The 16,843-nt window shown below is 36.1% G+C and overlaps 1 protein-coding gene across 1 annotated transcript; it reads left to right on the forward strand.

The window, feature by feature from the left end:
- The first annotated feature begins 1,161 nt into the window (after positions 1-1,161).
- Positions 1,162-16,745, forward strand: LOC128242107 (transcription factor 25-like). Its single transcript, XM_052959150.1, has 17 exons — positions 1,162-1,417; positions 5,737-5,898; positions 6,128-6,261; positions 7,561-7,626; positions 8,094-8,179; positions 8,505-8,635; positions 8,927-9,026; positions 9,743-9,836; positions 10,932-11,024; positions 11,147-11,252; positions 11,569-11,670; positions 12,188-12,300; positions 13,003-13,161; positions 13,509-13,599; positions 13,875-13,951; positions 15,417-15,492; positions 15,913-16,745. Exons 1-17 carry the CDS (start codon positions 1,256-1,258, stop codon positions 16,090-16,092), a joined length of 1,932 nt encoding a protein of 643 aa, XP_052815110.1. The 5' UTR covers positions 1,162-1,255; the 3' UTR covers positions 16,093-16,745.
- Positions 16,746-16,843: the final 98 nt, after the last annotated feature.

Here is a 16,843-nt window from a genome sequence, read left to right on the forward strand (position 1 = left end):
ATCTACATTGAATTCCAGCCTGTACCAAGTTGCCTGTACCAATGAATCTATGTGCTGGCTGGTGTGCAACGCTTTAAAGAGGAAACGGTATCTACGAACATATTTACCATTCCTAACCCGCTTTAAAAGTGATATACCCAAACCCAAACCTTAAACAGTCTCTTGGCTCAGAGGAGGTCTGTTTAAAACAAACGGTTACTTCTTGACTCAGAAGAGGTTCGTTTGTAAGTATCTCTCTCTTGGTACATGGGAGATGTAAGTCTACTTAAAGGAAACAGGTATTTGCGATCATATTTACCATTTCCTACCTGCGTGCAATGTGGGTAACCTGACCAAAGCCAGTCACAAGTCTGGGTGAAAAACAGGGAGTGACCACTTATTTATGTTCGAAACAAATTATTATCTCATGTTTTCCAAAATATAAAAAAATTCGCCTTTCAATCGCTCAAAAAACAAAATCCTCTCATTTTGGAATTTAATTTTAATCTCCGACACACGATTGGTGTGCAAAAGATGACTATAGATTTTGTTAATTTGTTTCTTGAAGAACATAATTTCTATATAATAAATCTCTCAGTGGAGACATTAAACATAGTTAAATTTAACTTTTTGTAACTTTAAAATGAAGCTTTACCGGTTTTTTTATGATGGATGGATTACTTATGGGGTCAGAAAATCCTCGTGAACTTATTTCAAATAAAGCAGCTGTGGAAGCGCTAAACGGACTTCCAATATCCTATTCATGTCATGCATGTTGTGGGATTTTTTACATGTTTGTCAAAATAATATATAACGCAACGGTGTTTTTGTCTTAATAATGTATCAGCCAAAATGATTTTACGGATACATCGGATGATCCCAAAACATGTCCATACTTTTAGCAGATCATGCATTTTTTACAAGAAATATTAAACACTCTATAAGGAACAATGCATTAAATATTGCATTATATCCAAGAAAATCTAGAGCCGTCTCTGCTTGCCCATATGCTATATCTCTGCTTAAATGTGCAATGAATATAACGGCATATGTCATTTAAAACACTTTGTAATAGCTCAAAAGAAAGTAAGAAAAAAACGATTATTGAAATTTTGGTCCCGCGACCCGGCAGATAAACATCGATTAAAAAAATCAATCAATGCTACCTTCAAAGTATACTTCCGGTTTCAGACGAAGATGAAATTTCTACAATATTTTTATATTTATTTTTGACATTTCTGCATTTAGAGCACTGTTATAAAGTCGTTTGGCAGTCATGTCAAGCAGAGCCCTGCGTAAACTACGAGGGAATGATTTAGACAATTTAAACATCCCAGAAGATATATCTGATGGGGAGGCTGATTCGGTTAATCCAGCTTGTCAGAAAAGAAATGCTTCCAAAAAGAAAAAGGCAAATGTCGGAAATCTGTTTGATTTGGTAAGATATTCAAGTCAAATCAAATCAAATTTTATATTCAGTTGGTATGATATAACAGAGAAAAACATTAGCTATGAATAGCTATTGACTGACTAAATATTGAATGCTTAATTAATTGTTTCATCGACAGACATCCTTAAAGTTAAAACAAATGCAAATTTAATAGTACTCTAGTCTATGTCTTGTATCACATGGGTCGTTGGAATTATAGAAAAAAAAACGGAAAACACTTTCATTTACATAAGTATATACAATCGTAGTGTTTTAGCTAAAGCTAGTCCAAATAATTGTACGTTGACGGATTTTTTTTAGATTTTTGATATGGCAAATCCTTCACGTACAAATTGTTTAGTATCAAAAGTGGGTAGTTGTTCCGATCAGGATTCCGGGTTAAAGCATATAGCGTCTATAAAATATCATAAAAACAAGAAATATTACCAGATAATGTTATTTTATATTAGTTCCGTACACAAAAAAATAAATATCCAACTTGTAATTATGAGTTTGACGGCTTTTCTTCTTTTCATTCTGTCAAAACATAAAGATATATACCGTAATTCACCTAAGAGTTCGGACACTCTAAATATTCGGACACCCATAATTATTTTCCAAAATAATTTATTTTGCGTACCTAATTTTCGGACACCCAAAGGACATCATAACATTCAGTTTCACAGACGAAGATTATTGATTTTTATCTTTACAATGCCTGGCTAGATTACCTAACCGTATACACCACTGTGACAAGTTAATTAGTTACTACCCATCCTAAACGATTTATTGCCTGTTGAAAAGGAAGTGTGATATATTTATTAGAGGATTAAAGAAACAACAAGGGCAATCAAGGGATTAAGAAAACATAGACATGAGATGTTTGTAAAACGATCTGCCAATAAACTTTCAAACTTGTACCACACTTATAGGCTGTAAGAATCAATAATTGTACAGTTATACATTAATCCTACATAGCAATGTCCATGCTCTCCACGAGATCCTCGTGGGTATAACTGTAAGTTATGTGACGTCACACAGTGTGACTCTTTGATCTGAAGGTGATAGAATGTGTTTATTCAGTTCAATGCATGTATAAAATGGTGTTTTAATTAACTTGATGAAGGATTTACACTTATAGGCGTAATAAATAAGTTTATGACCATTGATTACTATGGATAAATTAATAAGTGGTAAAATGCAAACATGAAGAAAAAAGGCAGGTTAAACAAACATGTAAATAAAATGTAAAAATGGTAATTTTCTATGTTTTCGGACAGCGAAAAAAATAATTAATTTAAGGTGTCCGAACTCCTAGGTGAATTACGGTACATGAAGGGCACCTGCAAGGCTTCAGGGCACAGTTTTAAATCGATTGGAACATTTCGGCCATGGCCGAGTTGTTACGATTGTATAACGAGGCCTCGAAGCTTTGTCGGAGGAGGCTGAGTTATTACGATTGTATCGAGTTGTTCCCCTTCGCATAATTGTTTTCTGTGTCAGTCAACTTTCGTTTTATTGGAAACGTAAACAACTTGTTTTAATGCATTAAATGCTTGTTTAGTGCAAAATAGCATTTCACTTAATTGGTAAAATATGAATATAACTCTTTATGATCAATTTCAACCATAAAATACTTCACTTAAAAGAATTTCAATATTTTTAAAACACCCCTGTTTTTTGCACATTCCAGTTTAGACGTTAGGGATTGGAAGAATCCCGTAAAACACGTCTATTATTTTAGACTAAGCTAAAGCGGAATGGAAGGGCGGCCCGCCCTGCCCTTTTTGACCCCGCCCCATTGCCCCTTTTTACACGCCCTGTCATATTTTTCCTGCCCCCTTGTGCCCTTCTGGCCATTCAGATCGTCGTTTATCACAAAGTTACGCCCTAAAAGTATTTCATTGGTCAATGTTGCCGTGTCCTAAGCAGACGGTCATTGAAAAACAGACAGTGGCGCTAAGAAGATCAAATACTCAAAACTTCATGACCAATATTTGATAGTTTTTGTGTTGAATATTCATAATGAAAATTTGTTTTGTAATCTCAAAACTTTTTTATTTGCTTTATATAGCGTTTACTTACAGTATTTTCCTCATTTGTACAATGTTTACAAGTAGCAGATTCGGCGAGACACCGCCATTTTGTCATAACATTTTTCGGAGTTTATTCCTCAATTTTCTAGTTCTAGGAAGTGTTAGTGAGTTTTTCATCAAGGATAGAGATTTTAAATGTCATTTTGTTTTAAAATGTCAGCATATTGAAATTTATTTAACCAAAGACAAGTAAACAACAGCAAAGCTGAATGTGACATTCGTACCCTATCCTGATCCTACCAAAACAAGATTCGCCCCCTGCACTTAAATGTTTTAACAGCTTATATATAAGGCCATTCTGATTGTTTCAAATGGTATTTTTTTAAATGTCTTTGTTTTTATTTTAGACGCTTTTTAGAGGTAAATTATACATTGCAAAAAGGAGACTCTAGACAAGTACACTTTTGATAGGCCATAAAAGAACACTTTTTTAACATTCCATCTAGTAAAAGCAATCAAAGTAAATGTGAATTTAAAGTTTTGTGGCATGGCACAATATTTATCTCAGGTTTTACGATAAGTATCTCTTCCCCTTAAAGTCTCTCCACTTCTCCCAAATTTGACTGGAGGGAGAAGTGACTTCTCCCGAAAAAATCAGCCTTGTGAGAGCCCTGGTGACAACAACCCGAGATGTTAAAGAAATTGTCTGGAGTGAAAATGAACAAGACAGAACAATTAAGAGTATTCTGTAGGGAAATTACACATGCATGTACTTTGATAAGTTACATTGTCGTTCTACAACAATACATTTAGCTAATATTGTGCGCATTGTTTTCCCATTTAAGAAAGCACCATGCCCCTATTTTGACCCACCCTGCCCTTTTTAATTCCTGGCTAAAACACTAAATAGAGTGGGCTAGGGAGGTGAAGCTTGGGTCCATACCATATTATGTGGGAGGGGTGTTTATAGTGAGTGTGGGGGGCCTAAGGGGGGTCGGCATTTGGCTCTGCTTCAGAGGCCTTTGAAGTCTTTTATCCGGGTGGCCCTACAGTCACGTCCATAGGACAGTTTGTCTTTCCCCAGCCAAAACCTAGCGCTAACAATATCTTGTAGAAAGATAATGCACCTGCAAATAATCAAAAAGAAAACGTCACCTTCGGTAAACAAAATTCGTGATGACCTGTTGATAGAAGCCGATCTGCATCAGTTTCTTTATAGAAAACTTGTGTCATTAATGAAAGGAATTGGATACTTAATCATTTATGTGCAACTTTCTATAGTTCACATGAGTCCTCCTTTGATTGAAGATACCATTTGCAACACTTTTTTGTTGAAGACTTATGATGTAGGCTGATGACTATTGAGATTTATTAAAATTTAGTTTATTGTGTGGCCTTTTTTGCAATATTAAGAGCACTTTTGTTAACTGTCATAAAAAATGTCAACAAATGTTTAAAAACAAACCTATGCTGAGTGATAGTTCATACAAATTGCAACCAAAAAGTATTTTTGAGGACGTAAGTGTTGGGCTTGACAACTTTAAGATCTTTGAGTCCAGGCTGATTTCTCCGGTAAAATAGTAAATTTTTATGACATTTTTACTCATTCAATGTTAGGTGTATCGTTATATTGAATGTTTTGCCACCAAAAAGTGCTATTAAGATTCCTCAGTAAAATCAAAGCAATCTGGGCATTATACACTGAAGACTAATAATGAAATTCTAATATGTATGGTTAGTTTATTCTGTAAGTCTTTAAATCTAGTAAAGAAAATGAAGCATTTCCGCTGACATCCATGATACATTTTTTGTTCTAAAGTGAAGGATATTGTGAATGGCAACATGCTAATGTATCAGAGTGGTATTTGAGGCATTCCATTTTTTTTTAGTGTAACACAAACCTCTTTTAAAATATGTTTGTTAATATTGTTTATTATGTAAAAAGTGTCGCAAATAATGAAATATATAATTTATTGTTTAAGTAAAGTTGCTTCAAAAATGATGTAGTTTTGATTTTTGACCCAAGGGAACCTAACCCATATGCCAAAAGGGAAGAACATCTAGGAAAAGATATAGAATTGAATACAGATATGATGAAGATGTAATAATACTAATTATAAGCACAGATTTCGTAGTAAAACCAAGATTGGTTAGGGTGCACAAACACTTTGGCAAGACAAATATATGTCACTGGTACGAAATACATCTAACTTTTCATATTAAGGGAGTCCCTGAATATTTAATCAGCACAAATTGCATGACTTGTAAACAGTAAATACCCTTGTTTTACAGTTAGGTGAGGAGGAAGGTAACCAGTCTGATGATGAGAACCAGTCAGACAAGGAACCAGACCAGCCAGAGCCTGAACCAGTCCAACCAGCGCCAAAGAAGAAAAGAAAGAAAAAGAAGAAAAAAAACAAGGAACAAGAAAAAAATGACATTGAAGTGATTGAGGTTGTTCCCTTTAGTATTGTGGTCTACTAAATTGTTACTTTACTGTGATCTTCTGTAAGTCATATTTCAAAAAGGTTTAATATTAGATGAGAAAAAGAACATTTGTCATCAATTTTGGAATTGGATTTTCATCCGGTATGTTTTGCCATTTGGGAAGACGCATATTTCTCCCCATGTTTATTTTAACTGTTATCCACCCCTTCCAATCTGCTCCGTCATGTTTCCCTAGGGAGAGGATGAGATAGATGCAGGCCTTCGAGAGGTGAACCAGTTACTGGACAACGCCAACATCGGAGAGGCCAACTTCTCTACCACCAGTGAGGCCTTACCGTGCTGCAAGGCCCTGCTCTCTGTTGAACATAAGTATGTGGTAGAACAACGTACTCTTTCATGGTTTTAATTTCCCTACAAACAATAAAAAATCTAGCAGGAAACTGAAGTAGTATTTCCGGGTGTTACATCTTGTTTAATAAAATAATTTCAAACAGAGGCATGTGAAATAATTCTGCTATATTAATGTTTATATTAAAAAAATTATCTTTTCATATACCTATCTGCACCAGATCTTTCCTCATACCTATCAGCAACAGTACTGATCTTTAATCATACCTATCAGCAACCGATCTTTCCTCATACCTATCAGCACCCAATCTTTCCTCATACCTATCAGCACCTGATCTTTCCTCATACCTATCAGCACCCTATCTTTCCTCATACCTATCAGCCACCTATCTTTCCTCATACCTGTCAGCACCCGATCTTTCCTCATACCTGTCAGCACCCGATCTTTCTTCATACCTATCAGCACCTGATCTTTCCTCATACCTGTCAGCACCCTATCTTTCCTCATACCTATCAGCACCCTATCTTTCCTCATACCTATCAGCACCTGATCTTTCCTCATACCTGTCAGCACCCTATCTTTCCTCATACCTATCAGCACCCTATCTTTCCTCATACCTATCAGCACCTGATCTTTCCTCATACCTGTCAGCACCCGATCTTTCTTCATACCTATCAGCACCTGATCTTTCCTCATACCTATCAGCACCCTATCTTTCCTCATACCTATCAGCACCCTATCTTTCCTCATACCTATCAGCACCTGATCTTTCCTCATACCTGTCAGCACCCGATCTTTCTTCATACCTATCAGCACCTGATCTTTCCTCATACCTGTCAGCACCCGATCTTTCTTCATACCTATCAGCCACCTATCTTTCCTCATACCTGTCAGCACCCGATCTTTCTTCATACCTATCAGCACCTGATCATTCCTCATACCTGTCAGCACCCGATATTTCCTCATACCTATCTGCACCCGATCTTTCCTCATACCTGTCAGCACCCGATATTTCCTCATACCTATCTGCACCCGATCTTTCCTCATACCTATCTGTACCTGATCTTTCCTCATACCTGTCTGCACCCGATCATTCCTCGTACCTATCAGCACCTAATCTATCCTAAAATCATTATTTGATTGGTGAGTAGTTATTATTGGTTGATTATTAGCTAATCAATAGACATTTCAACATACTTTGACCAAACCAAAGATTTAACCAGTTGAATACATTGCCCTGCTAATTAATTACAGATGTACATGTTTATGAGCAATATTTTGTTGAAACCTTAATGTATATCTTTATTGATATTTTACAGAAATCTCAACCCAGATACTGAGCTGAAGAGAATTTTTGGATCAAGAGTGATCAGAGAGGAAGGCATGTAAGTTGTTATGATGGGTCAATCCCTGTCTTAATACCCTGTTCGCATACCTGCAGAAGGAAATTGAACATTGGTTTAACCAGTATTTATGTCAGATATGTCAGATATACATAAATCATTAACATTTAGACTGATAAATAACGAAAGAAAATAATATATGGTGAATTCAAATATAATAAAGAACAATACTAATGCAATGATAGTATACATTCTACAGAATTGAGAAGTTATCAGAACAATTGTTTTTTCTGAGTCTCTCTTCTGGAAATTGGACATTGCAGGCATAACATAGTTTATGTAATAACAATTACAATCTTGTTATATATTATGCCTTTGAAAACAGAAAAAAACGGTTTCAAATATAATATTTTGTTTTATATATATATATACATGTATAGATTACGATATAGATATAGACTTTAAAATAACAAAATAAAGGTCTACATAGATTATCCTATCTGTTGTAGGCGTCGGCGACACCAGGGTAGAAGGAGACAGAAAAGCACATGGCTGGCCACTCCACAAGACTCGTGGCCTCCTATAGGCAGAACAGGTAAGGACTGGGGCAGTGTGCACAAACTGAGAAATTCGTCTTCTGGGCTTCTACTTCTGCATGGAAAAAATATTCAATGTTTTATTTCCTATAAATTGTTAGATGACTGTAGGAGGCAAGAGATCGGATACTAGGTAATTGTATTTCATATGTTACTGAATACAGAAGACTGAGGTTTGATATTCATTATCTTGACTATATATGGCCATGCTCATGGTCTATATTTAGTCTCATGCGTCTTATTGAATAATTTTATTTGAGACATAAAGCATCCATGTACTTCGTGTACTTAATGATGTGATAAAATTACTGTGTCCTCCTACAGGTTTGTCGATGCGGATGATCGAGCAGCGTAATGGCTGCCAGTTCTTCGTATTTGAACATTCACACAGCTACCAGAAGGTTCAGTTCCAGTTCTATGATGCTGTCGAATCTCTCAACCCACAAAATATTGGGGTAGGAAAATGCATCTTTAAGTTTATTTACTTCAAATAACATAGATTTTATCCATCACAATAGCCAGGCACCAGGCTTATTTTGATATGGTTGGTTCCTGACCCAACAGCTAGTTAAATGAATGGTTTATGTTTGCCTTCCTGCCAGTTGCTCAGCATTAAGAGTAGGAATTGGGAGTTAAGATGTTCATCAATGAAGTTGATTCATAAATTAAGTCCAAGAGTCTGCCCTTAATTCAGATGAGTGACACTTTAGTTAAACCTTTTTCTTTACTTTAGTCATGTGTTTCAGGACATCATATCTATGCATCCCTATCACATCGATGCCATGATTCAACTCGGTGAAGTGTTCCGCATGAACGAAGACATGAACATGGCTGCTCAACTCATTGGTAATGCATGTTCAGCTTCTCAGTTTTGGGTGTATTGGTCTGTGCCTAGTAGCTTTTATGCTGACCACAAAATATACTTGTACTGTTTCAGATTCTATTGTTACAAAAGTAGTATTAATAAACACTTGAATAAAAAATACAGTTATGGTTGTAGGATAATTCTATATACACTGCTTTTTTTGGCTCCATATTTGGAGAATTTAGGACTTTGTTCATATGATATTAATAAATTGGCATCTGATCTTGAGATTAGATTGCTTGTTTCAATACTGTCACATACATGCCATATCCCCCGGCGGGGGGAAAAATCCCCTGGAATTTCGACCCATCCCCTGGTCCCCCGCCGGGGGATCCATATCCCCTGGAATTTAAAAAAAAAAAAATTCAAAACTTGCTTTAGGTTGACAATGGAAAGCATCAATAATATTATAAGTGTGAAAGACCATGATGACTAAGTCCAAAAGTTATTGTAATTTGAATGTATTTCTGTATTTATTCTTATATTATAAATGCAGATATTGCGCAAATTTTCGTCGCGTAAAAATCCCCTGGTGTAATATCAAAATCCCCTGGAATTCAGACCAAATTCCCCTGGGAAGCCTCTCAGAAATATGGCATGTATGCTGTCAGGAAAGTCTTCCTAGTGTGTTGTACAGTATACAATATAGAGAACAATGTACGTGTTTGTATAACAGTTCACAATTGATTTGTTTTAGAGCGATCAATGTATGCAATGGAGATGGCCTTCCATCCACTTTTCAACCTGGCTACAGGCACGTGTAGACTCGAATATAAATACAGGGAAAACAGGTCTGCTAGCTATAGCTGATACTTAAAGCACAATGTGTAACATTAATTAGCATATGTCATAACTATCATTAAAATTCATAAATACAATATGTAAATATGTCACCTTGGTGCAAGAAGTCAATGACTGCAGTGCATTTTAAAGGCAGTTATTGACTTCTCGTAACTAGTTGATGTAATATAAATACTTGAACCGTCTTATTGACTTGAGAGCTTAGATACCCGATATAGTATCCTTGGTCTATTTCCTTGGCAGAAACCAGGCCTGTTTTAATAAAAATCTGATTTAAGTTATAAATTTGAATTATCATCGTGTCATATGTTTGTTATTTTGTATACCGGTAATATTTGTACTTGAGCATGTATAAATGATAAACATGAAGTTGAGGAATAGCAAAAAAATCAACTTGTTGTCATTTGTGGTGGTAATACAGATTTGATATTTTTGCAATTATATCTCAAAGCCTTTAATGAACAGACTCGACTACTGGTGTTCTTCATGACAGGCTATAAGGAATGACCCCCATTAGGGCTCGAATTCACAACCTCCTGAGTGAGAGTTGGACACTTATACCACAACACATCTCTCACCCTGATTTTCAAAGTGAAACTTGGTTATTAGAATGAAGTATGTCGTTTTTCGGGAGGGCGGCTGGTTGTGTGGATGGTATTTATGGCATCATACTAAACTATGAAACTGAATTACTTTTGTTAAGGCCGCCATATCTTGACCATACTTTGTATATAGGAACAGATTATTGGAACCTTTCGTGGGATTGCATTTGGGACCCCTAGGGTCAAGGTCATTGTCACTAAAAATAGGAAAACGGTTGAAACAGAATAACTTTAGTTAGGGTTGACATATCTTGAATAAACTTGGTATTTAGGAAGAGTTGGTGAAGACCTTGCATGGGATTGCATCTGGGGCCAGTAAGGTCAAGGTAAAGGTCACTTTTACTTTAAATAGAAAAACCGTTGAAACTGAGTCTCACAATGAAAGCTAAAGTTCTTCTTTCAATTATTGAAAACCTAGTTTCGTCACATTGCGGTGTTTCTTGTTACATTTATATAATGATAATATTCTTGTTTTTTTTGCAGGTGTCTGTATCTCGCCTTATTTAAGCACATAGCTTCATTAGGCCAACGAGGATGCAATAGAACAGCATTAGAGTTTTGCAAACTTCTCCTAAGGTAGAGAATATTGGTTACTTTTCTTTTGATTTTTTAAATCATTTATTTTACTACGATGACATCACAGACATGTTTTCAGTTTCATCAACCTGTAAGGGTTTTACATATTGTGTGTGTTTCAGCCTGGACCCAGACAATGACCCACTGTGTGCTTTACTTATGATAGACTTCTATGCTGTGAGGGCCACAGACTATGAGTTCCTCATCAGGCTGTACAACGAGTGGGAGGTACTACATAATTATGTTACACAATGTTGGGAAATGTTTTCATCGCCTACACTTCTTAGGTTGGTTTTAAAAAAGCAGGCATGCTATTTTTACAGCCTGTCCTTATTGAATTTCTTTTAGCTTAACGTGTTGGTAATTTACAAAAGAAAGAGAAGCATCCAATACAGGGTGGCCCTGTTTCCATTCAGTTTCCATTTATATTACATTGTACTTTACTATATATGTGCGAGGCTGTTCTTAAAGTTTGTGGACATACTATACATTTCCTTGGATCCTTATATGTCCTCTAACTGACCCCCTATCTCTCCCTGTATAGGCTCATCGGAACCTGTCTCAGCTGCCCAACTTTGCTTTCTCCCTGGCGCTGGCCTACTTCCTGCAGGCAGAGGGTGGGGACACCACCAAAGCAGATAAACAGGTATGACACAAATGCAATATAATGCACATGCAGTGACTCTTTACCTGTGCTTTACTTATTAGCTTGATTAGAGGAAAAAATTTCTTGTAGTAAAGGAAATATTGTATTATTTTTTGGACTTATTGTCAAAAGAGATTTAGTATATTTAGAAAAAAAATCTAAATCATAGAAATTGTAAAAAATGCTGTTAATGTTATGACAGACCGGAAAATTGTCAAATTTATTTTTGTTTTTTCAATTTAATTTTCTCAAATATACATGTACATCATACATATATTCATAAAGTATACAAAAGTCTTGTACCAAATTCAATCATGAAAAAATATTTGGGTTTTTCTCTTTTTGGGTGTTAGTTAAGAAAGTAAGAAATGTTAGATAGAAGAAAGCAATGTGGGTCAAATTTATACATAACAAGGAAAGTAGAAATTATCTGTATGCATGATTTTCTTAGCTTTGAGGATTGAATGATTGAGTGGATGAATGAATGATAAATTCAAGATCATATTCCATTCCACAGCTGCAGGACAGCCTGCTGATGTTCCCGGGAGTGTTGAACCCACTTCTGGACAAGTGTGGTGTGCAGGCTGATAGCTCAGCCTCGCATGCATTCTTCACACAGCCAGAATACTGGTACGTGGCTAATATGTGGTGGTTACCATAACAATATATAACTGCACTTGATTAAAATATTATTTAACAAGAATATGACTGAAGGATTTCAAAGCCGCCTGCTAACCTTGCATGTTAGTTGTATACGAATCCTTACAAAAGATGCAAAATCAGACCAGTAAGTACAACTTATGAGGATACTGCTGAGAATGGTGAAGTAAAATTATAAAAACTACTTCATAGGTGATATATATAATTATATCTATACAGTCGAAACGCGTTGGCTCGATATTCCAGAGACCATCAAAAAACATTTGAGCCTCGAGAAAATCGAGCCAAGGGGGATTGCTTACTGAATATGTATTTTTCTTTGATACGTTAAAGAAAGTCTTCTTTTCCTTGTTTATTATTTGCTACATTATCTCCACAAGAGAAGAGTATTTATTACCGTACAGACATCATACATCACACATTCGATACTATGAAAAAATCATTTGATTTTTTTTTATTTATCTATGCAAAAGATATAAACACATCTATGTGGAAACAATAAACAAACAGTTTTGATTTTATGTATATTTAATATCTATCACTGAAGCACTGCAAAGTTAAGCCTTTGGATTACAACACTGCTTAACTGTAATTGTATGTTGGAGGTGATTTGATGAAACCAGTATGTGAGCATGAGTATATCTGTCTTCTATAAGAAATCTCCCACTTCAGTGACCCTGTGGCCTTGAAGCAGCTGGAAGCCCTGTATGCAGGTCGATGTCATGTGTGCTGGAAGGTTCCCGATGTCCTGGAGTGGCTGGAGACTAATGTAAAGGTCGTACTGGACCTCGTGCAGGCGGGGGACACAAGGGCCCAAACATACAAAACAAAGTAAGTGGTTGGTTCATATTTGCCGTGTGTCATAATCCTTTCGCTTAACGCTAGCAGCCACAGCTCTTTGTTTACACTCTTGAATTTTCTACTCAATTTCCAAACTTGGTCATAGTGTTAGTTTTTATAATGCTTTTAGGTCAAGTTTGAATATGGTTCTTTTAAATGGCACTGAGATAAAAAAAAAGATAAATAAACAAAGGACACTCATTATGTTCTTATGATTAAAATATGTAAACCAAATTTTGCTGTTGAAAAGCGCAGATACAGTATAATTATGTAGTTACTTTATCAGGTGCGTTTCATGCCATATGATATCTAACAATGATGTTGTATACTGATTGCAGGCGATTGTCACGGTACAAGGGCACACCTAGGAACATATACCGTCACATTCTCATATCAGAAATACCCTCGGCTACTGCTACACTTCCCAGGGTAACTCATTAAGTGTGATAATGTAGTCGAAGGTTAATATTGATAAAAATATTATTATTATTATTGTTACGAGTGCCTTAATTCCGTTGCTTAATATTGAAGCTGAAAATATAAGAGCTAGTCTCTTTGAAAACTGGCATAAATGACAAAAGTAATGGGGAAATCAGTCCTTCTATGACAATACATGTAGGTACTAAAATACACTTAGGGTAGAATAATTTTGTAGTTTGTTTTCATTGAGAGATGTGTTAGTTGCTAAACACTGTTCGTTTCAGGATGTCGCCAGTACAGTGCTGAGTTATGACCCTTTACCACCTGTTGACTCAGTGGACGCCTACACAAGGCCAGCAAGGTAGGATACCACACGCTCTATCATTTATAGATGTGTGGTCTATGCTTGACAAATATTTACTTGTTAAAATGTGGGTTCAGCGACGATCTTTAATTGGAAATATATATATGGGATCAGTGACTCACTTTACTTGGAAAAATATATGTGGGCTCGGTGACTCACATTACTTGGAGAAATATATGTGAGCTCACCAGTGACTCATTTTACTTGGAAAAACATATGTGGGCTCAGCAGTGACTCACTCTATTTGGAAAAATATATGTGGGTTCTGTGACTCACTTTACTTGGAAAAATATATGTGAGCTTAACAGTGACTCACTTTACTTGGAAAAATATATGTGGGTTCTGTGACTCAATTTACTTGGAAAAATATATGTGAGCTTAACAGTGACTCACTTTACTTGGAAAAATATATGTGGGCTCGGTGACTCATTTTACTTTGAAAAATATATGTGAGCTCAGCAGTGACTCACTCTACTTGGAAAAATATATGTGGGCTCGGTGACTCAATTTACTTGGAAAAATATGTGAGCTCAGCAGTGACTCACTCTATTTGGAAAAACATGTGGACTTGGTGACTCACATTACTTGGAAAAATATATGTGGGCTCGGTGACTCACATTACTTGGAGAAATATATGTGAGCTCACCAGTGACTCATTTTACTTGGAAAAACATATGTGGGCTCAGCAGTGACTCACTCTATTTGGAAAAATATATGTGGGTTCTGTGACTCACTTTACTTGGAAAAATATATGTGAGCTTAACAGTGACTCACTTTACTTGGAAAAATATATGTGGGCTCGGTGACTCATTTTACTTTGAAAAATATATGTGAGCTCAGCAGTGACTCACTCTACTTGAAAAAATATATGTGGGCTCGGTGACTCAATTTACTTGGAAAAATATGTGAGCTCAGCAGTGACTCACTCTATTTGGAAAAACATGTGGGCTTGGTGACTCACATTACTTGGAAAAATATATGTGGGCTTGGTGACTCACATTACTTGGAGAAATATATGTGAGCTCAACAGTGACTCATTTTACTTGGAAAAACATATGTGGGCTCAGCAGTGACTCACTCTATTTGGAAAAATATATGTGGGCTCGGTGACTCACATTACTTGGAAAAATATATGTGGGCTCCCTGACTCACATTACTTGGAAAAATATATGTGGGCTCCGTGACTCATTTTACTTGGAGGAATATGTGAGCTCAACAGTGACTCACTTTACTTGGAAAAACATATGTGGGCTCGTTGACTCACTTTATTTGGAAAAATATATGTGAGCTCAGCAGTGACTCTACTTGGAACAAATATATTTGTGGGCTTATTTTTCATCTTAAAATGAGTGGCATTTTCTTGGATATAAATTTCATAGCATGTGTATAATCTTTTCAGGACCATTACTACTGAACATATCTCTGTTTATGATGTTGGTAACTACTTTTTTTTGTTTTACAGGCCGAATCAAGCCCAGGTGGATGGTAGTGCCATGTCCATGTTCCTGCGATCACTTCTGCCAAATTTTAACCCTAATGTGAGTACCTGCACCAATTAGCTAGATATAAGATTCATGTGTCAATGTATTACCCTTTATTAAAGAAGAAAGAACAGTTTCAAAATGGAATCAGCATTTAAAAAACGTGTGGGTTTTATTGCCAAGATAAATTCATTCTTGATGAACCAGTCGTCTGTTGTCCATTTAACATTTAGTTGACCAACAATATTAATAGTTTTCATACTTCACTAGCAATCAAAAGTGCAATGTTGCTGAGTTTAATGAACCATATTAAAATAAACTTCAAAAAGTATGGTATAATATTCTATGCTAGGCATCTGGTTGATTGAAATAACCCTAATGGATTGAATTTTAAAATTTGCAAAAGAAAATCATAATGCATCGATTACATTTGCTGTTAAGTAGTTAGTATTTAACCAGTTTTCCCTTGTGTGGCAGGAGCCGGTGCCAGAGGGGGCAGTGGGAGGAGATGGACAGCCCCTGAGGCAGGGTGTGGGGGCATTGATGGATGCCATGCGGGACCTGCTCAACAACATCCAAATGGTGGACCACCATGGTGATAGGCAGGAGGGTGGGGAGGAACAAGCAGAGGAGGAAGACCTGCAGGAATGGGACTGACACACTTGGAGTTGACAGGGTGTGGGGAGGTTCCATTTGCCTATGGTGGGGGAGTAATCTTGCATTTGCTACTGGGTGTACCTATGTATTCACAGGACTGGTAAAAGTAGAACTAGTCAGTATTGTATTGACTAAGTACTGCTTGGGTAAATAGTTAATAAATGGAAAATGAAATGGTGCAATACTAGTATACATGCAAAATGTCAAAATAGTTTGTTGATAAGCAGTCCAATATCTGCTGAAAATGCAATATGTATTGAAACATCACTTTTCTTCCCCCTATTTAAGTACTGGAATATCAAAGATTATGACCAGTTGCTTGTTGGAAACTGTATTTGAAATATGTTGAGGAATTTTGTAGGTGTAGGACTTATGTTGCTGGTTCGTCTGTTAAATATTTATCTCAGAAATAAAATTATGGTGCACAGCTACTCAAAATCTTTTCCAAATACAAGGATTTTAGTAGTATATTATTGAAAGGAATGTTTTGTTTTTTGAACTATGACTTGATATAAAAAAAACTTGATTGCCTCAAGTTGCTTACTGTATGCTGTGTTACATGATTCTGCATATACGTGTGTGTATGTGCTTGCTCTTATTCTGTTATGGTTTTAAAGTATTGAATTATGCAAATAAAATATGAAAACATGCAATGTTGGTTTAATCATTGGTCAAGATTAAATGGAGTCGAAGCTGCATCAACAACTACTTATTTCATTGGTTTTGATTTCGCTGAGTTTATAAGTCTGCC

This window comes from Mya arenaria, chromosome 8, assembly GCF_026914265.1.
Source record: "Mya arenaria isolate MELC-2E11 chromosome 8, ASM2691426v1".
Lineage (NCBI taxonomy): Eukaryota > Metazoa > Mollusca > Bivalvia > Myida > Myidae > Mya > Mya arenaria.